This window comes from Chlorocebus sabaeus, chromosome 7 (genome assembly GCF_047675955.1).
Source record: "Chlorocebus sabaeus isolate Y175 chromosome 7, mChlSab1.0.hap1, whole genome shotgun sequence".
Classification (NCBI taxonomy): Eukaryota; Metazoa; Chordata; class Mammalia; order Primates; family Cercopithecidae; genus Chlorocebus; species Chlorocebus sabaeus.
The window spans coordinates 72,094,242-72,121,977 of NC_132910.1; the positions used below are offsets into that span (position 1 = coordinate 72,094,242).

The following is a 27,736-nucleotide window of genomic DNA, read 5'->3' on the forward strand; positions in this document are numbered from 1 at the left end:
ATTATTTTTATTCTTCCCTAAAATCTGACTAGGGATTATACATATATAACTCTCTATATAGTATTATGCTTTTTCCAAGATCAAATTTTCTTAAGTCAGGGATTTATAAATCATAAAGTTCATCTCTCTCACAGATTAAGCAATTTATCCAGAATCACAAGATGAGTTATTTGTTGATGTCTAGTTGTTATCAGGTACCAGAATCTTCAACACAACGTTGACATATACACCTCTATCGTTTTAGAAAATGGGCTTGACCCCCTACTCACACATCAAGTCAGAAAGGTGTATATTTGGAACATTTGTCTTAACTTCCAGCCGAGTGCTTTCACTAAGTGACGTTTTGGCATTTGTCACTGACTTTCATCAAAGATCCACTAAGTAATGATGGATCATTCTCTACTGCATCGTTGTACGGGTGTTGTCAAAGACACTGTCTTCCACATGTCTTGATGTTCCCAACAGGAAGCCCCAGGTAGGCAAGTTCCTTGACATGACAGTCATGAAAAAACTTTGCTTCCTCTGACCATTTGGTACATTTTTTTTCTCACAGAAAGAAATAGGTAAATAATTGTTTTCCTTTACCTCTTGGACTTAACATGCGTCAGGGAATTAAAGCATTAGAGAAATATAGTGTTTTTACACTGAGGTACCTGAAATAGGAAATGTTTGTGATAATTCAAGATGAAGTGAATGCCAGTTTTATTTTTAAATAGACATTACTATAATCAATCTCTACTTAAAACATCATTTGATTTTCATTTTATCTTTCTTTGGATGCTATCAAAAATAGATTCAGATCGCAAAAATATATAGTTTGAAAGAAATAAACATTCTCCTTTTTACAAGGCGGACATGAGAGGTGGATTTTTCACAGCGAGCTTGTGCAAAAAGCATTTTACTTTTTTCCAAATATTCTTTTCTTCTCTGTGTTCTGCGGTTTTCCATACAAAATATCTGCAGTGATTTAGAGCTACTATGTGCAAAGCACTGTGCTAAGTTCACGAGCTGCATTACAACTTTTAGTCCTCACAATAAGCCTGTGAAATAGCTGCTATCCTATGCAAAAATAAACCTCCATTATGTAAGCAGAGAAAGGATATAAATACAGGTGGATCTGACTGCAGAGCCCAATGTTCATCCTCTGTAATAACTCTCCAGAAAGCCATAATAACTTATTACGAGGCTTTTCCTTCTCACTCTTATTTCTTAATTGTATTACAAGTGTAAGAAAATTCAACTGAGAGCTAAGAAACTTGATGTTTAGTTTCAGTTCCTGACTAGATGTGTGATCTTAGGCAATTCACCTAGCCACTCCGGACCTCAGTTTTTTGAAGATTTTGGATGGGTGATCTCTAATGAGCAATGCTTCTGCGACTGAAATAAACTTTTCTTCCTAACAAGCTGGCAGTTTAAGAGTAAGACCAGGCCTTCTTAAGTTGCATGAAGTAATCCAGATGATTGTCAAGGAGAAATCCAAAAGAACTTGGGGATGTCAGTGGGAGTTCATGAGAGTTGCTAACAGTAGGCAAGGGCTATGTCTGCAAAAGATGGCTGGATGGATCAAAATCAAGACTACGTTGATCTAATCTAACCAAGCAAGGACATGGGGGACTGACCTGAATGGGACCTCCCTCACCGCTCTCTGTCCCTCCCCTCTGCTCCTCTTTTGTTTGGAGCTAACAAAAACAGAAAATCCAAATGACATTTGCTATGCTGCCTCTGTTTAGAAATACCATAGACATGCCACATACAATTGTACCAGTTTATTTCTCTTTGTAGTACCATCCCCAAAACTTGCCTTGTGAGAACAGACGAGGCCAACTAAAGAAGAAAATCTCTTTAGAAATAGCTAGAATTTCGCTTTCTGTACTTGTTAGAAACTTATAGCAAACATGCTACCAGAGCACTTGAAAGTGAGATACACAGGTGTATTTGCCTCAGAGCCACTCAAGGCTTACCTCCTTAGGCCCCATGCTTGCCCACAAAACTGCCAACCGCAGTGCCACAGTATGACTTAGCAGGACCAGCTGCCTAAGGACTCAGGATATCTGGGATATTTAGGTCAGCCCCTGAGTTGAAGAAATAGTGTTGACTGATAGGAACTTTCCCTGCATCCTCAACTGCCCTAGGAAATAACTCTCTTTTTATTAAATCAGATACTTATAAAAAATGAATTCTGGCTGGGCGCAGTGGCTCACGCCTGTAATCCCAGCACTGTGGGAGGCCAAGGCGGGTAGATCACCAGGTCCGGAGTTTGAGAACAGCCTGGCCAACATGGCAAAACCCTGTCTCTACTAAAAATACAAAAATTAGCTGTGTGTGGTGGCAGGTGCCTGTAATCCCAGCTACTTGGGAGGCTGATGCAGGAGAACCGCTTGAACCCAGACAGTGGAGGTTGTAGTGAGCCAAGATCATGCCACTGCACTCCAGCAAGACTCCATCTCAAAAAAAGAAAAAAAAATTCTGAGATAAAAACAATATTAATAAATTTTGTCATGTACATGCCACATGCCAGGCATTCTTCTAAGTTCTTTAAATATATTATTTCATCTAATGCTAGCAACAACACTATAATGTAGGCACTACTCTTTTTTCTCATTTTAAAAATGATCAAAGTGAGACTTAGATCGTAAGGTCATAAAATAAATACTATCCGACATAAAAAACATGAACTATTTATTATAGGTGGCTTAAAATATGGTAAATCTGATTATTATATATTCTCCAATTCAGCTACTAAACAAATGAATATTAGTAAACAAATTCAAGTTATAGGATTATGCAGAGTAAGTGTTGGGAAGCAATTCTTCATGGGTCTCTGTGTTTGTTTTTGCAGAAGTACTTGGGAGCAGAAGTACTGACTGCTTTTGTACCACATTATCTTTTCAAGGATATTTGTATAGTGAACAGCCTTGGAAGATAAAGCCTCTGGAGCAAAGAGCAGGCATGGCTACCACCCATTATAAAAGATTTTAGGTCCCTAAATTCAGGGATCCTCTCCTGTAATAAAATCCAAACATGGCCTAGTGCCCTCTGGCCCTGTTTGCATCATCCTGTGGGAAGTGCGGGGTCAGGGAGCCAGTGGAAGAAAATAATGATATTCTGCCTGAGTAATACATCACTGTGAGTAATAAAATCCTTTGTTTCTGACCCAGGAGTATCGTGCCTTCTTCTAGCATCCATGAAACTATGACAGACTAATTTATTAGCTTGCAAGTGGGCTAAAATCGCAAATCTTTCATAGTTTTTGACACTAAGCTTCTATTTATTAAACTATTTTACTGGTTTGCCTACTTTATTGGTTCCGGTATATGTTTTTATTTAGATGATCACCAATAAATAGGTAAGAGACTGAACTTTATCTTTTGCTTTATCAAAAACATCATATTTCCCAAACTAAAATTCCATCACGCCACATTTTTTTTTCCTGAAACAGTTTTAACCATCTTAATTGCTATACCAATTATGAGCAAAACACACTTTTCGAAAGTGTTTTAAAAACTAGTATGGACCCCAAACACAGAAATTTATACTCTGTCAGATTCTGGTTCTACAAATATTATCTAATAACATGCAACTACTGTTGGGGAAAAATTTAAATATTAGGGAGCATTGATGGCTTGTTCGATTTGGTGAGGTTACAGGCAGAAGTTAAAATGTATTTAAAAGAAGCACTGAATATAGCTAATCAAAAAAATGACGGTGCAGATACATTGTATATATTTTTAGAACTTACATTTGCTGATAAAAATTATTCAAATGGTGGTTTTAAGATTTTACACATTTTCCCCTCCCAATAAAATGTTCTCTCTCAGATACACAGTTTAAAAACTAGTCATTTAGAATAAACAATGAAAATTCATTCTTCTTAAGCAAAAGCCTTAAATTGCTTTATAAGAACAGACTTTTTTCCTAAAATTACAAAAGTGCCCTCTAATGGCATAACTTTTCCTCTCATTTCTTTTTGTTACTTCTAGGTAGACAGAGCTTATCCAGATTTAAACTTCACATTAAATAACATCAATCAGAGTTTCACTTTAAGCACTATTTCTTTTTTCACGGCCATCTGGTGGATGATGTAGGAAATGTGTTTGCACAGCAACAAATCTTGCTATCTTTCTACAACTGAGGCTTTAGTTCAAACATAAGTTGAAAGTTGCTAGGATAATTCCAAATATTTTTATTTTGCTAGGCAGATCAACTTGGTTGCACAGTTATCCACAACCCAGAAGAACTTGGTGGTGTTATTCTGTAACTGAAAAAATTGACTTTGTTTCAATTGAAAAGTGCTAATGAATAAAAGATATAGATGCTAATATATAATTCTGCTATTTTTATGTTGTCAAAGGCCTTCTTCATATTTGGCACAAGTCCTCAGATACTGCTAAAACTGAGGTGAGAAAATAAAAATGATCTAATGATTTGATACACCTCAATCTTTAGAAAACAGATTATTGGTGATATGATATTTTTCTCTGGAATGCCAATATCCTATTGGTTAAAAGGGGAAATAAAACTGGCCAAAGATTAACCATATAGTCTATACTTACAAAGGTAGAGATGGGTTTGGATAATCCAAAGTAAATAATTAGTTTATATGGTGTATAAATATATACGTATACACACACATATTTTTAGATCAAAAATGTAGAAACATTATGAGTTTGATCAGTTGATATTGGAGTTAAGGCAAATGAGTAGTAGTCCCCAACGAGAAAACTTTTAAATATAAAAATGGAATATCTGCTGCCCACTTTCTGGTGAGCAGGTAAATACTGTACAACTCAAGAGATGTGGAGAAGGGATTCTTTCTAATATTTTAGGACTATGGTGATGGGTACTTGTTCTCCCCTTCATCACCTCCGGTTTTAAAGAAAATGTCAGTGAATAGATTTAAAGCATTTTTATTGCTCTTCAAGGAGTAGGGAGTGGAGCAAATGATGGATAACTGAGCATGTACAAACAATTCTAAGACTTTCTTTAGCATTAATTTGAACTTCATAGTCTATGGAACTTTTAGATAAATTAAACAGTCCAACTGACCTGGCATATCCTTTTCCCACAGACCTGTGGAAATGCTTGTGAATTATAAAATGGTCAGTGACAAGCAAAGTAAAACTTTAAGGGGAGTTTGAGTAATTTATTGTATCAATTAAATGCCCAGAATTACTTCTATCATCACAAAAAAGCACAACATACCTAAAAAAATTAAACTTGCCCCAGAATGTCTATAGCAGTTCCACTACTGTCATTTTGCAAAATTTATCTGCAATTACATAAGATCAACTAGTCAATTTATTCACCTTGGTTAAACCACTGGTTCAGTTAGCTAACATTTATTATTTGAAATTGTATGAACAGTGATAAGAAATAAATCTGGCTAATTTTTTTTCTTAAAATTCCACTAAATGGTTTTACCACATATAACAATTAAGACTCTTAAGAGCAGACTCTTATTTCAACCACTAGAGAAAGCTTGTCTTTAATATTTACAGACTGCTATTTGGTTATATTATCTGAGCAATTCAAACAATTGCAAATCTGGTAGATATAAAGTTCTTTTGGCCTTTCATGTAATGGTCCAAGGCTCTCAAAATAGAAGACGTGATATAAATTAAGGCACCATGACCTTTCTCAAACTGTAGCTTCCTCAGAACAGCAGTCAACAGCTTTACCTACCTGTGATAATATGATCAAAACAAATTCCTCCATCCCTTCAACACCAACAACAAGTTCTTTGCAGAAATGTATAAATGTAGCTGTCAAAAATGTCATCAAGCTCTTACACAAGTTACATATTATAAAATTTAATATCAGATTCATCAGTATAAATATAACATAAAGTATAAAATTTGAAAAAATATATAGTATCACTGAGATTCGCATAAAAATTACCTAATGTGCCTGATCATGTGCAGGCCACAAAGTTGAAATAAATTTACAATGACAAAAAAGGATGGGCATTCTGATTTACTTGAAGCGAATGTATTGAGAATAAATGGAATCTAATGTTTAATTAAAGAGAGTGGAAAGTGTATGATTATAATTTAGCGAGAATAATTTCAAGCAATGGTCTGCCACAGAGATTTCTGTTACTTTATTTTCCTAAGTGCAAATATTTAGTCTTTTAAATTTCCATTTTTAAACTCAAGGGCATTTGTTTTTGTTTGAATCATTCATGTCACATTTGATAATAAATCTGAAGCATTTGGTCAAGGTGTAAGAAAAACATATATAGCTTTGGTTGGGGGAAGAGCCTTGTGTCTGATGTTGACTTGCTGGGCAGCAAGCAAAGGGGACTGCACACTTTAATACTGAATGTCCACCATGTGTCAGCGTGAATGTACGGATTCCCTCAAGGCAAAAATGCAACAATCAAAAGTTGAATTCCCAAAAGCTGTTTTATTTTGTTTTCTTTTGCAAACAATGAAAATGTCTGAAGTTAGTTGTTCTTAAAAATCCAAATCTGTTAAAAATTTGAAGGAAATATAGCTTATTACAGACTGACATTTCCATATCTGAAAAGGGAGAAATAAAGCAGATGGAAGTAAAGGATTCCTGGTCTGCCCTGAGGAGTGGTCTCTGGCACATGCTAGGTGAGCTCTCACTCTGTGATAACATGCCAACTTCTACCCAGCTCAACAAAGTAGAACCGACATTATGTACAGAACTCATGCACTAAAGCTCTCTAAACGCAGGCTGTCAGTGCACAGTGGCATGATTATTAAGGGTTTTAGAGTTCATTATGTCAATAATCTATGGATTAGGGACTTGCACATGCATTTCAACTGCAATCATTCCAACCTCCCTTAGCACTTTTCTAAATGACTGCCAACTTTCCTTCTGGAAGGAAATTAAATTAATATAAAAAAGCAATGTGAAATTAAAACATGCCAAGGATTCGAATAAAGTTTCCATTCTGTCATGCACTCCCTCTGAGTCTCATGATGCAGAGTTCATAACAGGGATAACGTTAGGGCATTCTAATTTAAAAGATGGCCAAGCCTACACAATCCGAATTATTTCAAAGAGGATCAGATTTTAAAGTAAGTAGTCTTGTATTCCCATCAATATTAATGCCAATGAGAATAATAATGAACAATAGAATTGGCCGAAATAAATGTCCCATAGATAGTAGTCTGTAATTCAGGAAGCCAGACCCATTTTAATAAAGAAAGGAGTAAAACTCTTAAAATGTATCAGATGGGTGATTAGAAGATATGACAAAGTTCAAAAGCAGTGTATGGGAGAATGCAAAGAAAAACTCAAACAAAATACTAAATACCTTCTTCCTATCAAAATGTCCTCTACATGTGAAACTGAGATAGCTGGGATAACTTCCATTGTCTTAGTGTGATGCTAATGATTCTTAGAAAGCCCCAAAGGAAGGAATAATATGCTTGGTTGCTTTTCTTGCTTTTGTTTGGCAACTAAGCCTTATTTCCTGTTGATCTGCAACAAAATGAAAATGACTTCCTGTGCAACATTCCCCAAAGCAGTTTACAAACTGCATACGTCATTCTCTACTGAAATTTAGCTAAGATGGAGCATGGCAGTGCGCCAGTAGCATTTAGCAATAGCACATATCAGCCTGGAAGGTGAGGCATGAATTGTTGTGGTCAACAAAAAATATTGAGTCCCTGCGGTGTGTAGCACCATAAAAATTTGATTTTTTTATAGCCATTTTATCCAAGAAGTTAACTCTTCAGTAAGTCACTCCATGGATTTCTTAGTATACCAAAAGCTAAATATGTCCAAAAGAGCAAAGATGAAGAAAATAAGAGTTTGTCAAGTATTGATGTCATACTCCAAACTCAACCGGGTACTGTGAGGTCTCAAAAAATACATATATTTTAGGAACTTAGAATCTATTTATGGGGCAAAATGTACCTGCCCAGCCAACAGAGTCCAATGTCAGCATTTCCACTCATTTATTATTTTAATTCAATATCTATATAATAAGTTTTTGCTACATGCCAGGTACTCTTCTAGGAACAGTTGTGACCTCAGGAAGTGAGTGTTCTAGTGGTTGTGACAGGCAACACATAAACAGATACACAAGAAAACACCATTGCTGGTAGCTATGCTAAAAATTAAAATAGGCTTGTGTGAAAGTGTGGTGATGGGCTGTTTTAGATTGAGTATTTAGAGAAGTTTTCCTAGAGGAGATGACATTTATGCTGTCATCTGAATGACAATAGGAAGCCAATGAAGCAAATAAATATCAGGAGAAAAAGCATTCTGGGCAGATAAATAGCTGGTGTGAAGGCACTGAGGTTGCACTAAGCATGAGGTATTGACAAAAGGAAAGGACATCAGTGTGGAACACAGTGGGTGAGGGAAGAATGGAAGACCAAGTAAGTTATCTCGGCACCAAGTATGTGCCAATCACATAAAGATTTACACCCATATTAAGGGGTTTGGATTCTGTTCCAAGTGTGTTGGAAAGGCCCCCACTGCCAACTTTTTTGAGACAGGGTCTTGCTCTGTTGCCAAGGCTGGAGTGCAGTGGTGCAATCATGGCTCACTGCCACCTCTACCTCCTGAGCTCAAGAGATCCTTCTGCCTCAGCCTTCTGAGTAGCTGGGACTACAGGTATGTGCCACGTTACTCAGCTAGTTTTTAAATTTTTGTATAGAAAGGATCTTGCCATGTTGCCCAGGTTGGTCTCAAACTCCTGGGCTCAGGTGATCCTTCTATCTTGGCCTCCCAAAGTGCTGGAATTACAGGCATGAGTGGAAAGCTCTTTAAGCATGGAAAGGCCATGAAGTGATCCAAGCTTTTTCAGGAATAGCCCTGTCTACTGTGTAGAAAATGAATTTCAAAGAAGAGGTAGTGTTAAAAGCAGAAAACAACTTCATCTTTGTGAAAACAAAAAGATCAGATGAAGGCTACTGCAGTTGTCCGTGGTAGAGATGGTAGTTGTTTCAACTTTGGAGAGGAGATGAGGAATAATGGAAAAATTGGGGATATGTTTTGCAGTTGGATTGCCAGAATGTGCAGGTAAGTTGGAGGAAGGAAGTGAGGAAAAAAGAGGAATAAAAAATAACACATTGATTGTAGGAACATGCATATGATAAAATGACAAATAGAAAGTAATGCAAAGATGGAAGAAATGAGAGAAATAAATGAGTCAAACAGAATTTTCAGGTGGCATCTAATAGCCTGAATAGCTGTCTATCTTAGATGCAGTTTTAAAAACTAGTTATTATATTTAAGAAGGTATTAGAAGAGAGGGGAAAAAGAGGAAGGTATTCTCTTTAAATGATGAGAAACATAAACGAGGAAAGGCTACAGTGGAAATTAGTAGGAAGTGTGGTTAAAAAAATAAAAGACTGATTTCAATTATCATGGTGTGAAATGTGATCTGCCAGACACATGGATGGTTGAAGAGACATATTAGAGAAAGGCAATACATACGCACATGCACCGCCCCCCAAGAAGTTGCTTCTTTGAACTTAAATTTTAAGTGAAGGGATGCATATTATTTGAGGCCAACCCATTTGTTAAAAGTACCCAGAGGAGAAAGCAGTTCGAAGGCATATTTTCGTCCTGGAAAGTGGTTATGGTAAATGAGAAAGAAACAGAATTAAGAAAGACAGATACAGAAGGTACAAAGAAAATTTGACAAGAAAATATTATGGTTTGGTATATGTGACCAGATCTCTTCATATGCTGTATCCAAACAGATAGGCTAAATAAAACCTATGAACCTTCCTAGAAACTCACACCTGCCAAATACCATATAACTTATGCTACTAGGCACTTATTTGGAAAGAAGCACCATCCCTGGAGGAATTCTAAAGGCAATGGAGTAATCCGGAATGCAGTGAACTACACAGGTACCAGCAGGGAAGTGGCAGATGGTGAGCTCAGTGAAGAAAAGACTAGGAGGGAATTGACTGCAGTCACCGAGACAGTCGAGAAAACCAGGCTAGAGAGAGTAAGGAAGTGACTGGCAGCATCTTTAGGACGGACACCAAGCTTTGACGTATAATGCTCCATAGGGCAGCTCAGCAATCTTTTCATACATTTTGCAATACGCATGTTAAATGCTCACTACTGATGGATCAAATCGAACCATCACTATCTCTTCCAAACTGAGATAACTACTGATTTTGTTTGTTAGTAACAGCAAGGATAAAACTGAAAGACTAAAACAGAATAGTACAGCAAGAAAAAAAGATACTAAAAATCTATCAATCATTTCATTCAGTCACGACCTTGAATTTTTGTATATTTTCCATCTATCTCAGGCGATATGTACTATCTACTTAAAGGATCTTAAACATTCAAAAGGTTTTTCTAGTTCTACTCACCATATTAACAAGACAAGGTACTTAAAATGATTCAAGTTCATTATGACAAACCTGGTTTTAAAAACTGCCTTGGTGATTCTGCTGGCAATGTGTGTTAAACACATGGGTTGCATCCTCCCTAAAGTTTCCGTCAAAGAAATCTTTTATGACCCAGCTTCCAGTGATGTAACAAGAAGCAATACCCACTAATAAGGCAGTGACAACAGAAAAGAGCAAGCATGGTGGGATTACAGAGTTCAGTGGGTAATTCCACAAATATGTGTAGGGCATTTACTCTGTACTAGGCACTGCCTGACATGCTGGGAATGAGGCAGCGAACAAGAAGTGTGAAGATCTTGAGCTTGTAGAGTTTATACTCACTGGATAAGAGGGACGAAAAACAAGTAAAGAACAAAGTATAATTAGTATAATGATCCCAGGGGGCACTGAGCACTCTAAAGAAAATGATACAGGATAAGGGACTAGAGAGGACCTTTGGAAAGGTGAAGGCTGGGAAGAAGGGGCCCTTCTAAGCTAAGTAGTCAAGAAACCCTCTCTGAGGAAGGAACATTTCAGCAAGGGCTCGCATGAAGAGTAAGCCATACAGAGCCACGCAATTTTGGAACCAGAAGGGACTTTTAACAGATGAGAACACTGAGGAAGAGACAGCAGAAAGACAAACACTGGTCTCCCAGGCTTCGCACCTGGGAACCTGCCTCACCTGAGTTAACTGCAACCATCAGCCACGGAGAGGGACACGCTGCCAAGTCACGGGGACTGTAAGACAGGCACTGGCTCACCAGGCCCGGCTGTCAGATCAGGTGAGGAATAACTGGCCAGTGTTAAACCCAGGGAGGACGCCAGATGCTCTGACGTCCATTATCAGATGAGACGGATTAGAGGCTCTCCGGCTCGCCCAGCCAGTCCCCATGGTCAGCACGGTTTTAGAGGAAGGAGCTTGGAGCTCAGCAACATAAAGGCATATCTGACAAAGCCATTCCACTGAAGGAAGCAGTTTGAAAGGTAGGAAGTGTTCCTACAGAGGGAGGATGCTTCCTGACTTTCCGGAGTGAGATACCCAAAACAGGGCTATAAAATCTCCGGGGAAATTCTTAATAGGATTGCCACAGTGTGGTGTTTACTTAGATGGTTTGTTATCTGAGCTCTCCCTGTACACTGTCAATAAGTCAACCAGTGTTTATTAAGTGCCTACTCCAAGTCCCCTGGGAACTTCAGAGGCCAATAAAGTGGAATTACAGTCCTCTGGCGAAACCAAAGACTTTGTTTCTTATGTTACTTTCTCGTCTCACTTGAATTATAGTTATTTTTATATTTTTCTTGTCCCTATAAAAAAGCTCTTCATGGGGCTTATATAACACAAGTTTATGAAAAAAAACTACCTTTTACTCCCCTTTATATTCCCTTCATACCTGTTTTTAGTTTTCTTGTATAAAGTAGGCATTAGATAAATATTTGCCGAATTATACTGTTTTCAAGAAGCTAACAGTAGATAGCAAAGCAATCTGAAATATCTCCCATTAGAAAAATTCCTAAAATTTCTGTACTGTGCAAAGAAGTTAGGGGTGGCTGTTTACCAAACCCTCAAGGCTAATTCTTAGCTTCAAGACTCAAGAGTCAGACTTGAATTTGAATCTGAGTTCCACTCCTTCCTCTGCCAGAATGCCTCCATACCACTGTGACTGTGGGCAGATGATGCAACTGCTCCAAGCCTCGGTTTCCATGTTTGTGGACTGAAGTGTAACAGGAGGTCCTGACGAGGCAACTGAAGGGTAAACGAAGATGCTGCATGAAAATCAGGACATGCCAGTGCAGCAGCACCATCTTTCCAGTTATGAGACTAGGGACCTTCATGCTATCTGACTTTTCAATCCCCATGTCCTATTAATCCTCAAATCCTGCCAATCTACTTGCTGCATATTCTCCAAAATTTGTTCTCTCTTTTCTATCCAAATTGCCAATGCCTCAAATTATCCACTTATTGTGTCTCACCTAACTGCTCTCATACCCTTTTCCAACATCTCATTTTCTACGGTACTGACATTGGCATCTTTACAAACAAAAATCTGTTTCACTCTTCGAAAAACTTAAAAGTCAGATGGCTTCCCATTACCCGGAGGATGAAGTCTACGGCCCACGAGGTCCTTCACTCTCAAGCCCTGCACTTCCTACAAGCTCCTCACCCTCTGCTTCATATTCCCAGTAAGTGTCTCTAGCCTGGGCATAGGCCACTGTTTTTGCTAGGATGCCTTTACTGCCTCTCTGGGTGGCAAACTTCTACTCATTCTTTAAGACTCAATCCTCAACAATGACAGAGAAATTTGGTTGTGCACTTATCTATGCTCATATTTCTATTGAAGACCATCTTAAATTGTTTGTACACATTCTGGAGTTTTCTAAGGGTAGAAAAGGAATCCTACGTATATCTACAAGTTATAGTACTGACCACAGAGCCCATTATCAAGCAGATACTCATGACCTTTTGTGGGTGCATAACAAATAAATGAAAAAGAACATTCAAGTTGACTACCGTTGCTGATGTACAGAATTTATTTCGAGAGAATATAGGCTAAATAGCAAATAACATATGAATGTTTTGACAATTTTATGGGTGCTAAACTTATATATAATAGGTTATTGCATGAAACCTAAATAGTCTGGAAGCATATCTCTAATCTGTTGAGGGGGACATCATGGACATCCACTGGCATGGCTGCCATATGGTGATGACATGTGCTGGATGATCCAGGAGCCTGGTGTAAGGATGTATTTTTCTGTCTTTAAGAACACAAAAATGTCCTGGTAAGAACAAAAATAGCATATTACTCAGGAGGGCCTCCTTCCTCTGAAATCATGTACATTTTGGTTTGCTTAGGATCTATTCTGATCTGAGCACAGGAATGGCGTGTATGAGTGCTGCTCAAACCTTTGTGGGCACAGGAATCACTGTTTTCCCATTAAAATGCAGATTCTGGTTCAACAGGTCTGGGGTTAAGTCCTGAGAATGATCCTTTCTAACGGGCTCCCAAGAGATGTTGATGTTGACAGTTCATGGACTGCGCCTGAATAGCCAGGTGATGGATGGGTCTGTCTCTTCCAATCTCGCAATTCTCATGTATTTTTAGGTGATGGATGGGTCTGTCTCTTCCAATCTCGCGATTCTCATGTATTTTTATTTTGAAAATTCCAAAATATGAAGACCTATAATCTGGTAGTAGCAGCAGTAGGATTTTCATCTCTAGGATTTTGATCGTTAGAACTTTCTGATCTTTAATTTTCATTGACTACCAAGTTTTAATATTTTAAACCTCTATTTAGGGAGAGGTATGAATGGGAGAGACATTGCCTGTATCCTTTCTTTTTCTAAGAAATATTATTATATCCATACTATTTCAGTTTTCTCTTTTCTCTACCTTCTTTCTTTAGTTTTATTTTTTTAGTTTTGAGACAGAGTCTTGCTGTGTCACCCAGGCTGGAGTGCAGTAGTTCAATTACAGCTCACTGCAGCCTTGACCTCCCAGGCTCCAGCAATCCTCCCACCTCAGCCACCTAAGTAGCTGTGACTACAGGCACATGTCACCATGTCTAGCTAATTTTTTTAGTTTTTGTAGAGACGAGGTTCAAAACCAGGCTGGTTTTGAACTCCTAGCCTCAAGTGATCCTCCTGCCTTGGCCTTCCAGAGTGTTGGGATTACAGATAATGAGCCACCGTGCCCAGCCTACCTCTTTTACATTAAAAAAAAAAAGTTTATTGCCTCGAGCAGTTTGTGTTTATCACAAAGCCCAATAATGGACCAATGGACTATTTAGGAGATGGTGACAAGATTCAAAATTACACAAAAGTTTCTGGTTTGTTCATATACTTAAATAGAGTTTGCAAAAATACTACTAATAAATAAAATGAGATCAAGAAGAAACCATTTATTACTACTATGGAATAATAAACTGCATAGAGTAAAAAAGTGATGCTTCATTCTGTCGGCCTAATCCCACATTTACCAAAATATCTGATGGTCTGGAAGCTTCAACTCTCCCTCATCTTTACCCCCAACGTTCCCAGCAGTTCTTTTGATGGGTCAGCACTAAAGCCTAAGTATTTACTATTAAAGGATGTGTGGTGGCCTCCAGTGCCAAAGCACAAGACATAACCAAAAGAGTAATTTTAAAAAACTATAATAAAGCTAACTAACATAATCCATAGATAGATGAATGAGTAGATGTACCAGTGACCTTAAAGAGTTAAAAAAAGTTAAACCCTTTCCATGCCCTGGAAATATTACTTCCAGAAAAAAGGTGAGGGCACAGAAGTATGAAGTTAACTTCTTTTTGTAAAAGAAAGTAACTTAAAAGGAACCATTTTCAAATATGTATTTATTCTATCAGCCCTCTTATAAAATCCAAGGCCCCCAAAACATACAAAAACACCTCTGGAAAGATTAGAAAATATTCTCCAAAGACATTGGTTCCTGATAATTTAGTAATCTGAGAGCTTGTTTGGAGGTTCTGGCAGGGAAGCGCAGCTACTCATACACCCTTGACCAAAGACCGGTCCCCCGCCATCCAGACGGTCATCCTCTCTGGCCGAGTACGCAGCTTCAGGAGGGACGCACATGGAGCAGGGAGGGAGGAAAGGACACCTGCCTAGCCAGCCAGATCAGCCTAATCAACCCTGGCCATCAAAGGGGTGACAAATGTCGCAGCCAGATCACCCTCACAGCCACAATCTCGCAATTTGGAGAAAGAATAGGTAACATATCATTTCCTTTTCTTTCTCTCTCTTTTCTGCTAGCTCAAAGTTCAGTGTCTCAGGTGACCTCTTCCCATGTCTGAGTTCCTCATCAATTCAGGATTGAGTTTTCTTGCAAACACCTGAATTTATTTTTCAGTCTGTTCTTTACTTCCCCCTCTCCCCCTACCAACTATTATGTAATTTGTATTATTTATTCGTGTATTTATTCATTTATTCATGCATTTATTCATTTAGTCATGTATTTATTCATTTAGTCAAGTTTTGAAACAGTTTAAAGGCTGCCAAAGCAAAATAGAAAAAGATCACTCAACTTAAGAGCAAGATCTAAGTCAAAGATCTAAGTTGAAGAAGTCCTTGATTAAACCATGATCGGCTTTGGTACTTTGACTGAGTCTCTTAATCCCCTTCAATCTGAATTACCTCATCTACAAAACAGAGACAATTATTCCCAGGATTGCTATGAGATTAAATGAAATAATTGATATGAATGTTCTTTTAAAATTAAAAAGGTTCTATTGATCTTCAAGTAGTGTAAGCCAGTTTCTCAAAACTAGTTGCAATGTTTCATTCGGCAGCAAAAAACACGTCTTGACTTACTCTTAAAACAGAGATATGTGAAGGAGTTTCAGCATCAGATTATTCTATCTTTATTTACCTCAACTATCAGGTAAAAGATTAGGACCCTATTCAATTAGATACTCATTAGAAGCACAGAGTAAAGGTCAAGATGTTGGATTTTAAAAAATAATCACAAAAATAATTGTAAACTCTTAATATGCTTTCTGATATCCTTCATACACCATATCTGAGGACATCAACATTGATTAATAAACAAAACTGGATCAACACTGGTTCAAAGGTGAGTGTGCTTAGGCTCTTTAGGCACTATATCTAGCAAAGGATTTAAGATGCACGTGTCGAGATCAGAGCACTGAGGATCAGGATCAGTTCCTGGGATGTTCTGCATTATTATTTCTGGATTAAGAGATGATTAAAGTACACTTTCAAAAGGCAAACAACACAGAGAGATCCCACAGTCGTTTTCAATAGTTTATAGCAAATTGTGATGAAATAATACAAGCATGTAAACTTCCAACAATTAGAGAGATGACAAACCACAAGTACTGACACAATATGGGAATTCAGACTCACAATTATGTAATCCTTTCCCCCCGAAGGAAGTAAGATATACAGTGAGGTGTGGTTTTTCTTCTCCTTTTTTTTTTTTTTTTAAGGGAAGCACTAAGGAAAAAGCTGCAGCTAGTGAGTGTTGCGGTCAACAATGTTCAGTGATCATTACACAAGATAGAGCCTGCCAAGAGAAAAAGAAGTCTTGAAACTACCTGGTTGTTGTCACTGCTTTGTAAGTGTGAATAAACTTTAACTGTGGACATTTTAAAAAAATTATAGACTGAGTTTGGTGGCTGAAGTGCTGAGTGTATAAATACTTTCACTATCTGAACTTATTTTTCTTAGTAAATTTTAAAGGGTTTTAAACTTTTGGAATTTTTGGCATATCTTTTTTATATATGTTTACAGGTGCTCTCGTTTTGCTGAAATGTACAATTTCATCCAATTTTTAAAAAATAATTTTAAAAACCTTAGAACTGATCTAACCTCAACTCGTGCCTCTCAAGAATGCCACATAATTATCATTATAATGGAATAACTTGATAGGTAAATTTACTACTAACTGCTTCCGATTTCAAAAGGCGTTCTGCAAGCTTATTGATTTTTCAGTGATTGCAGCTACCATACATAATTGGAATATGTTTCAATATCATGGGTTATGTGTCTCTAATAAACTTATGAGTTATTTTTCGAATCCCAAATTTTCTTATTGGGCTCTATTTACTGAAGAAAATATATTTTATTATTTCCTTTTTCCGATAACTTGTCTCCAAAGTATGTGAAAGGCTTTGTCTGTCACATATATGTGCACATACAGATACACACACACACACACAGAGAGAGAGAGAGAGAGAGGAGAAATCAAACTCAACAAATAGCATATCCTAGAACATTGCAATACCCGGATTTGAATGACTGGGTTAGTAGGACTAATTAAAAAGAGGGCTGAAGAGAGAAAATTTGATTTCAAGAGATGATTTCAGGCTCTAAGTAGACTTAATAAAGCAAACTGACAACCTGGTTTACCTTTTATGATTGGAGGAGAATCTATTCAAATGGTGACTGGGGGTGTGGGGGCCAGGGGAGATTTACATCAGAACCTATGCATGTTCAGAGATTACTTCACTTTCAGTGATTTCCCCTATTAAAAAAGACTTTAACCTTCTGGAAGGAGAGACAGGGGGATTGCGTATCACTGTTAGCCCTTTGTGCCATTTGTAACTAGTGTTTTTTACTCTCAAAGGTAACTTTTGTTTCTGTTTTACCTGAAATAATGATTTGCAAGTAAAAAAGTTTAATCAGTTTCCCCTTAAAAAATTCCCTAAGAAGTTAACTATTACCAAAAACAAACAGTGAGTGCATAGACAGTCTACAATTATGGTCTTGTGGATTTAGGCTAAATAAGTGGTATTCCGAATAATTAAATTGTAAAAAACTTCTAAGCAAATTGTCCAGACAAATTAATTTGGCAACTAATCTCAGCCTACGTTTTTAAACATTTTTGCTTCTAAAACCAAAGAGTTACCACTTTATTTAAAAAGTTTCTGTGAGTTTAGGCCAGTCAGATTTATCAGGAATAGGAGGATAGAGTATCTTCCTGACTGGGTTGCTGTGAGGGTTAAGGAAAGTGGTGGATGTAGAAGTGCCTTGTAAACAATCAAGGGTTATATAAAGATATAACATTATTAATAAAGAGAATCATTTCCTCTTCCATTGTGAAATTCAAAGCATGGAAACAACTTTAACATTAGTTAATAACTGACAGCATTACTGAGAAAAAATATAATTTCAAAGAAAAACTTCAAAATGTAACACAATACACATGAAATATGATGGACTGAACATTTTAAACTCTCAGATTACTGAAATTTTCAAAACATAATGGAGCACAATATGTATTTATTCATAAAAGAGGAATTATGAAATACCTCTACAAATAACAGAATAATATTGAAAATAGTGACTAGTTTGAGAGCTTTTTCGGCTTCTTGCTCACTTTCAACGCCTCTCACTCAGTAATGTGTTGTCTACACTGAGGTCTCCAAACCTCTTAGAATTGTGATTTTAAGAAAATGTGTATGCATGTGTGTGGGTTTGTGTGTTTGAGTCTGTATACAAACATACGTACTCATAATACATTAAAAAATACTTAAAAGCACTCTATACTGGGATGAGTATCATAGATAATTATAGTAGATATAATTGTACATTTTAAATCTTTTTCTAGTTAATTTCAGAGGTGTTTTATAAAGAGGGTTGATTATAATATTATTATTATCATCATATTTTTAGAGATGGGGTCTCAGTATGTTTCCCAGGCTGGACTGCAGTGGTTATTCACAAGGGAGATCATTGTGTACTACAGCCTCAAACTCCTGGGCTCAAGTGGTCCTCCAGCCTCAGCCTCCTTAGCAGCTGGGACTATAGCTGTGCCACTGCACCTAGCAGAATGTCATTATTTTTATCTTGCATTATTTTTGCTTCACACATGCTGTCACCTCTGCTGTTCTTTGTTGTTTCATGGCCATCTGATATCCTGAGTAAGAGTGCTTTTGTTAATTTATACAGTATTAACCAATATTCACAAAACTTGACTTCATTCTTTACAGATAAAAGTGACTATAAATAGATCTTCTGGTATTTCCTTCTTACACCATAATGAGGCAATCTCTGCCCCACGATGAGGCAAAGAGGGCACCCCCTTTTAGAGACCTCCGCTTTATGAGGCTGACACTAACAGAAGCTGAATATCTGTTCAGTACGATTTGAGAGGCAATGGGCAACCTCCACTTTGATTGTTTAAAAGAGTATCTTGCATCCTCCACTTTACTGTAATTAAAAGACAAGCTTTTAAATGCAAATATTCACTGGGCCTAACCTTGCAAAGATAATTTCAAATGTCCTTTTCTAATTCCTGGACAGCTTCTGATAGTGTCAACCTTGGAAAGCAGAGGTCTCTAAAAGGGGGTGTCCTCTTTGCTTCATTGCGGGGCACAAATTGCCCATTATGGTGTAAGAAGGAAATACCAAAAGACCTATTTATATTCACTTTTACGTGTAAAGAATGAAATACACACACACACATATATTATACACATACATATTTTATACATATATATGTATAAAATAACCTCTTTCTAAAATGTTGTCTTAAGTGACCTGGCTTTATCTAGTTATTAAAATACCTTTGTAAAACGTTAGCTGATATCAGTTTACCCATTTCCTATTGCAGAAATATTTTCATATTTATAGAGGACACTGAAAAATAAAATTACTTTAAAAGTTAAAAAAAGCATATTTTTTGAGGTAGTGTTTTGGTACCTGAGAGGCCTTGGGAGCAGGGTACCTCTAAGGCCATCTCTCATGTAACCCACCTGTTAGTTCTACTAGTATGGTGAATCCTGCTATTGTTATCACTAAAGTGTTAAATGTTTACCTCACATTTAACAGGCAGTTTTCTTTTACCATAAAAAGTAACGTATTTTCATAGCACCCAAAGAACTGACAATATCAGAGTCTCAGGAAGGCACAGCAATAAAAGACTGATGTTTTTCCCCAGTTAACTACGTGTCTTAGCTAGCGCTGGTGTTTCTGATCTCTGTCCCACTGTTGGCAACAAATCTCTCTTGAATTACAGGATGCAGCGACTTATGAATCAATCCAAATTTGAAGCTTTTGATAATATCAGTAAATTTTGTGAATGTTGGAATTTAATGTAAAATGACAACATTTATTGACGGCCACCAACATATACATAATATTTAGACCTATATCATATCTACACACACACTCTAGTGTATTATTATGGGTAAAATGTGTTTATTATGTGCTTCTAAATGTATTTTTTTTTAAAGTAGATAACTCAAATGAATCAAGTACTTTTACGTTTGCATGGAGGTTTTTTTGTATAGCTCTGATAATTTAATTGGAAATGCATTTTATTACTGGAACAAAATGCATAGTGTTCCACATGGCAAGTCCCACAGACTTAGTATCCCTATGACTTGCACGCAAAAGAGTCATCAAAGCCATCTCTGAGGTGTATACGGATTACTATGGTTTACTTTTCACTACAGCATAATATAAATTATAACCATCTACGCTCCAGAAGTCACCATACACTTGTAGCAGCTAAATTGGAGAAAGTAATCCTAAATAAATCAATCAGGCCCTTTTATACTAGCTTTTCTCTCTTAAACACAGTATTTTCAAGTAAGTACCACAACACTACCCCCAACTGTCTGACAACAGTTTGTTTGCCAACTGCCAGGATAGGGCATTGTCTGTCTTGTATATACCAATTTGTTCATAGTCCCTACATTATAAATTTTAAAAATAGTCATGGTGATTTCAAAAACAAGATATCATATTTTACAGGTCTAATTATGAGTTCAGATTTTACTGCTTATTTTAGAAAATGTTAAATTTCAGTCTCCCATTTTATCTACATCTGTGTATACAAGGGCATTTCCTCAGAAGACAAGATATGGTGATTTTCAGTTGTTGATAAAACACATATTTGAATATAGTCCATATTTCTGGCTGTGTTTTTAGATTGTGGAATATATGTTCTCAGAGCACACAGCTGGACGAAGAGGGTGTTTACCTTGATTTCCTCTTAGAGAGAAGAAACACTGACAGAAACTTGTACAGTCTCCATTTACTTCAGCTGGTCACCACTATTTGTGATATTAGCTGAAATCATTCCAATTAGAAAGCAAACGTGCATGCATGTTGTGAACTGTTTTTATAATTTGGTTTTTATATTTAAGTCTCCACACTACGGAGGCAGTGTCTAAGAGTCCTACTCAAATGAGTTGATTCCCAATCATGTGTAATCATATTTTTATTGAGTACCCTCTAAACTTTATACAATCTTACCATTATTCCTAAAAATGTTTTTCTTTTAACTATAAAAAAGACAGAAAATTATTTTAAAAGAAGAATTGAAAGAGACATTTGATAAATTATATTTATGCTACTACCTCTAGCCATATTTTTTTAAAGAAAAGATTCATTTCAGAGATTTCATAAGTGAAGCTAAAAATAAATACTTCAGAGAAATATATAAAATATTAATTGTGTCATGTTCAAATTTGCTACAGAAAAAAATAACAATTGAAATCCAAGACCTATTAACTAACTTACTAAAATCAGTTTCCAAAAGATACGGAAATTATTGAAAGAATAATGACATATAATATTGGAAGTTTCTATACCTTTCTCATAAACTTGAGGTTTGTAGACTTTAAAGTGAAGTTTAAATCAAAGTTAACTCAATGAGTTCCTTGAAAAAAATTGGCATTGTAATAGGGCCCAATACCCAGTTGTTCTGTGGCCAAATTTGTCTCTTTATCCCAAAGTGAAGAATCTACAGACACATTTTGCTAGCTTGCTTTTATACCACACTGATCAAATTTGTTATCCTTAATTTTTAAAATCAAAACAAGCCACAACTTTTTTTTTTATTGGGGGAATTAACATTATACATTACATGTTTTCCAAATATTTCAAAAGACTAAAATTCATGTGTTTGTTGGTTTGCAGTTTTTAGTAAAGTACCAGAAGGAATGGGAAAGATGTAGATATTGCATCTTTGGGTTGTGTGTTTAGGAAGGAAGTAGCCAAGGATACACCTGCTTTTGGCACTGGCTTAGGCACTGGAACAGCAAATGCCATGTGTCATCTCAGAAGAGGCAAGAAATATGTGAAACACACACAGCCAAGCAAACAAACTTACACTGAAATGGTGTGATTTTCAACAAAAATATAACTGAGTTTATGGTCAACATCCCACCAGGTGATTCAATAAAATATTAGCATTCTTGTTTTTCTGTCGCATACTACATGATTATTTTTTAACAACAGCAGCAAAATATTTACTTTTTTTCTAGGAGGAAATTAACATGGAAGCATGACTGCATGCATGCTAAGTGTCATGTAATATTACATTTGTTATACAGTGGAAAAATACAGCAGAATTTATCCTAACTTCAGGGAATAAAATGCAAAGTATTTTAAAATAGAGTATTTACATACTGGAGGATTTGATTTTAAAATCAGCTTTCAAAGCAAAGATTTCGTATGGTTTACTATTTACTATTAACCACGCTGTGGCTTCTATTAAATGATTATGAGCCCACAGGGGAAGAATAAATTATGTTCTTTAGAATAATCATTCTAAAATAAACATTTAGAGGTTCTAGATATTATTTCAGGGTCAAATGAATTAGTTGAACTATTTTGTTGGTTATATTGGGTATCCCTGCCTTTGACCCAATACAGATGACTATGAGACATACTTTCTTCCAAGTGATTAGCTGATGGCGACTGACTCTGGCAAGGTTCAGCTGCTACTATAGGTGTATGGCTCCCCAAAGCAAGACCTGACAGGAAGGCAGGGAGCAAAAAAATGAGAGAGAGAGAGCACTGCTTGGTCACTATTGACCACCTTATCATGGAGAAACTAAGGAAAAGAGATTAAAATAATTTTAATTAGCACATATGATGTGGAATTCACACTCTGTTTCTATGCTCTTGGTTGATTCTGTCATCATTATTCCATTTCCAATATCTACTCATCCATCATACCAAAATGATATGTCCTAACGACGACAATAAAAACACAATCAGTTTTAAAATAAAAATTCTGACCTCTAGATAGGCTGAAGAGAACTGCTATAGAAATAAGTATTTTATTTCTACCTTTCTCCCCTTCATGTCAAATAATTTAAGAGTTTTAAAATACATTTTTTTCCGGTCGATAAATCCAAGTGAGAAAACTAAAATCTGAAACAGCAAGGTTCATGCAGCCAACTGGAAGTGTCTCTAGATTAAGTTGACAACTGATCCACTGTGGTTATTTTCAAGGTAGCATTCCATCGGCCTGATATTGGCAATGTTGTGACAATAGTCTTTACTCTTTAACATTCATACTTTACTATGTGAATGTTAAACAGACCCAGGACAAATAAACTGAGGGTGGGGGCTTCTTTTATCCTTAGAAGGATATTTTTCAATTACATATTTTGTTATATCTTAAGAGATAAAAGCTGTATCTGCAAGTGATTAAAAGATGTTTTATATTCATGGTTTCATTTCTGATGAAATAAATGCGTAATTTAAGCCACACATAATTCATAGCAATTTAGGCCTATTACAGAGTTCTAGCTTCTTTTTTATGATAGTTACTAATTAAAACAGAGTGTTACTGCCACACTAAGCAGTCTTTGACGTACAGGTTTAATGAATAAAATGTCCCGACACAAAAATGAAAGCAATAATGGAGACGAGCCTGCAAGCTGTTATGTTTCAAGTGTGTGGTAAAGATTAAGAGCATTCACTGAAGTGATGAACTGTGCAGAGAAGGACCTTGTAATTTCTTTCTTTAAAGGAAGAAGTAAAGGAATTTTTAGAGAAATCTGAAATAGTACTAATTTCTCTAACTCCTAGGCCCCTCATTCCCAGTTGTCCCTCTCTCCCCTCCAAGAATTTAAACTCATAAGAGTCACTTTTGAGGAATAAATGATGGGGTATTTTAATATAATCCTGAATATAGGTTTAGATTGAAAATGGGAATTGGGACCATAATTAATTATGTTGCCAAGTTTTTTAAACTTTAAGAAGACAGATGGAGGCAAATGACATTTTATGACAGTGCAACCTTCTAAAAGTTCATAGATTAAAACTTTGGTAAAACGACAGTATCTTTTTTGACATTTGATTAATCCCATATGCAGAATGACTGAAGAATTAATACCGTTTTGATGTTTTCACTTTCTGAAACCACTGTAATAAGAGACTGACATAAACTCAAACCCAAGTATATAAACACAGTCTGAGCGAGGGTTGCGGCCTTATTATCACTCTTAACAAACAATAATGAATAATCATACCGATCGCCCTCACCACACTCTGCTTTATAGACATATTCCCTCTCGGATCCATCCATCACTTCTTTCAAGATAATGAAACAATTCAATCCCATCAAATCCCCCGCAACCGCTCCCTCGGGGAGGGATGTTTTATCTCTACTTCTGCGAGCCCAGGGAGGATTTTACTTGTTTGAAGGGGGCGGAGAATGGAGCGGGGTCCTATTTATTTCCATTGATGACTCCCCTGGTTCTCACAGGCGCTCAGGGACCGGGTGGGAGGAGGAGAGGAGGAGGTGCGGAGATTCCCTCCGTCAGAAAAGAAAAAGGGTTCAGGAAGCGAGGCAGGAGGAGGAGGGGTGGAGGGGGGAAAGAGAGGGTAGTGTGTTTGGAGAGAGCAGCAACTAAATGAAAAAATAAACTCTTCTTTGTGATTTAGCGGGATCGACAGATAAGAAGCAAATTTATCAACCCAACAAAGTTGCTAAAAAGAACTCTGTAAATAAATTTAAAGAAAAGAAGGAAAAAATATAACAACAACAAAACCCAGGCATATACTCAGGTTCATTTCCCGCTCAAGGTCTTGGTTTTAGGGAGCCACCCGTACCCAAGAACAAGAAAGGGAGGGGAACCACGACTTGGCCGGAGGGACAGCTCAGAGACAGCGTAGAGGTGCCCGCGGCAAACTCCGAGAAGCTGGTGCGGGGCGGGTCCGGGGAACTGCGGGGAGCTCCCACGCCTGGGCCTGGCATAGGGTGCGGGAAGAAAGGGGAACCGAGAGCGCACAATGCAAGAAACCGCACTCCAAATTGAGCACTTTGCAAAGTGCCTCCAAGAAAATAGCTGGGACCTGGAATCACTCGTTCAGACTCCTAGGTTGTCGGAGCCGCGGCGACTCCGCTCAGGAAGAAAGGTAGCGCGGGTGAGAGCGAACCCCAACTCACGCACAGACGGGACGAGGGCACGAAGTCGAGTCTCCGGGCTGGGGGCGGAGCGGGCGTCACCTCGGTGGCCGCTCTGCTCCCCGGAAGAAAGTATGAGCCGGTCCCAGGCCACCTCGCTCAGCTCAAGGAAGTTTCTATAACGATGCTCGCCTACCACGCAGAGGACAAATGAGGAGCCAGAGCGGCTGGGGGTCGGGCCAACTGAACTCCCGGCCCCGGCTGCGCGGCTCCCAGACGCCCACCAGGAACTTGCGCGCTGCCTGGACCTCTAGCTTTTCGCCCACAGGCAGACGCCCTCTGCAAAACCACAGTCCCGCAGACTTTCCCTAGCGGCGGGCGGAGGGCATGAACCTGAAGAGGGAGGCAACAGCCCTCTTGGCAGGCGGGCAAAGTAAGTGTCCAGGATAAGTCCGGGATAAAGGCTCCGCGGCTCCCCGGACCCCACCGCACCCCGAGCTCCCCGGTCCCACGTCTTCCCGGCCCTTGCGCTGTCTGTCCCCCTCCTCACATCTCTCCGGGCCGCCCAGCTTCGACAGCAGCTAAATTACAAACAAACAACAAAAACAAAACAAAAAAACAAAAACGAGAGAAACCTGCTCCTGTCCCTCATGCCCTCAGTTCCTACTGATAGGGCGCCCTTGAGAAGCTTATTGGGCCCTGACGATTTGAGGGCGCGCTCCTCGAGCCCCCATCTCGGATGACCCTTCGGGCGTGAACGCTCCTTGTGCTAGGTCTAGGGGTGGCGGGCTAAGGCGTCGGGGCTTTGGGACATTGCTTTCCTCTCCCCACTTACCTTAAAAAGATCTGTTTGTTTTTCATAGGGAAAAGAGGAAAAATCCCTCACCGAGGTGTGGTGTGCGAAATAGTCCACGTCCCCGGACCCTGCCAAGATGCTAAGCACCAATATTCAGGAACAAGAAGCCTGGAAGGCGGGGACGGAGGCAGATAAAAGAGAAAAATTCAATCCGCTGAAGTATCCCAACTTTGCAGTCTGCACAGCAAACTTCAAAGGCGGGCGAGGGCGGGCGGCGGTCGGCCGCCGAAGTTGCTGCGAAGTGGAGTAGGGAGCCGCGCGGGGCTGGGGAATCCCGGGGCAGAGCCTTGAAGCTGCGGGAGGTCCTTTTAAACGGCCGGGAACGTTCGGGGGCTGGGCGGCGGGAGGATGCCGCAGCGACCCGCGGGGCTGGCGCGGGCTTCGCGGGCGGACGCGAGTCGCACAGGCGCCTTGCTAGAGCCCCGCGCGGGGTGCGGGGAGAACCGGGCGCACGGGGCGGCAGCGGCGGTGGCGGGTGCGCAGCTCAGTTAGCTCCGCTCTCTCGCGGCTGGAAGCGCGGAGTGTGTGTTCGCTCCCGAGTGTCACCGCTGAAGCCCGGAGTCTCTTCCCCTCCCAGCCCTAACCCCTCCCGCCTCACCGCTGCCCGCCCGCCCCCTCCCTCCTCTGCCCGTTGCCTCCCCCTCTGTCCCTCCTTCTCTCCCTCCCGCTGCGCGCCAGCGCGCGCGCACGCACACACACACACACACACTCATACACACACTCACACACAGACACCCTCTCCCTCCTTTTCTCTCTCCCTGTAGCCCTCCCTCCCTCTCTTTCTCTCACACACACACCACCCTGCTCAGCGACCCAGCGCTCCCCAAACAGGACCCTCGCGGGCGGCATCGCAAGGGACATACTGCTGTCCTAACCTCAATGCCACTCGGGGAGAATGAAGGAGGCCCACCGAGTCCCCGACAAAGCTGCAAAATCCAGAAGACGCACACGCGGGACCATCACACTGTCAAGGAGACTGGGGTGCACAATAGAGGGAAACTCTGGGGTTGATTTGGGGGCAGGGAGGGGGACGTGTTAAATCCAGAAGGTTGGTCGTTGGAGGCGGAAAGCAGAGTGTGCGAACTGTGCATTCATGTCCCACTTTTCACCCGAACGCCTGCCTATCACAGCCTTCACTCTGGGAGCGCTTCCCCCTCGGCGCAGACCGAGCCTCCTCCGATTTGAAACTCAGCAGCTGTTTTAACAATTGCAAAGCGGCCCTACAGGACCAGTGAAACTGAGCAGTGTGTGTGAAGCCATTAAGGCTGACTAGGTAATTATGATAAGAAGTTACCTAATTAGCAACCTGGCCTGGGCTTAGGAAAACCAAGAAAAAAAAAAAAGTACCGATTGATTTAGTGATCTCATTTTTGCAACTGAGAACCTGATTTCCAGCAAACCTGATTTTATATGAGTTCTAATAATATATAATTATTTATTAAGATATAGTGTCAGTATTGAAAACACTAGTTCTGTTATTGCCACAATGAAATTAAGGTAGATAAGATGAAAATCAGCCTTACCCCGGTCATATTAAGAAAGAACTATGATCTTTTTTGTTAAATAGCTGGTCACAGAGGGTGGACCAATGCAGCTCCTAAAGTTTTGTGGCTCCTACATGAAAACACTGCAGGAAATGGATTTATAAAACCGTTTATATGTCACAGATAGTTTCATAAAATTTTTAAACACTAAAAAGGACATTTCCGATCTCTGTGCAAGCATATTTTTCGCAGATGAGACATGGAGGTGGGAAAAGTCCTGCACTTCTAGAGCAGACCGCTGGGTCATTCATTAACAAACACTTATGAAGCCCCTGCTGTGTACCACATATGTCTTAGGTGCTGAGATTTAGAGGTGATGGTGCTGCCTTTAAGGAACTCACCGCCTGATAGGGAGACAGAGGC

At 38.9% G+C, this 27,736-nt stretch overlaps 1 protein-coding gene across 4 annotated transcripts in view; it reads right to left on the reverse strand.

Annotated features, from left to right (window-relative positions):
• Nucleotides 1-27,019, reverse strand: part of NDNF (neuron derived neurotrophic factor) — a 38,080-nt gene extending 11,061 nt beyond the window's left edge. The window contains exon 1 of one of the 4 annotated variants that reach the window (XM_073017603.1): nt 26,705-27,019. Coding sequence is in view for 1 of the 4 variants with exons in the window: in XM_007999678.3 (XP_007997869.3) it covers nt 25,809-25,834 (26 nt within the window). In the remaining 3 variants the exon portion in view is untranslated. Of the gene's footprint in view, nt 1-25,015; nt 25,325-25,808; nt 26,385-26,704 lie in introns of those variants that run through there. The other 3 variants (XM_007999678.3, XM_073017602.1, XM_073017601.1) reach the window with 3 other exon arrangements.
• Between the last annotated feature and the right edge of the window lie 717 nt (nt 27,020-27,736).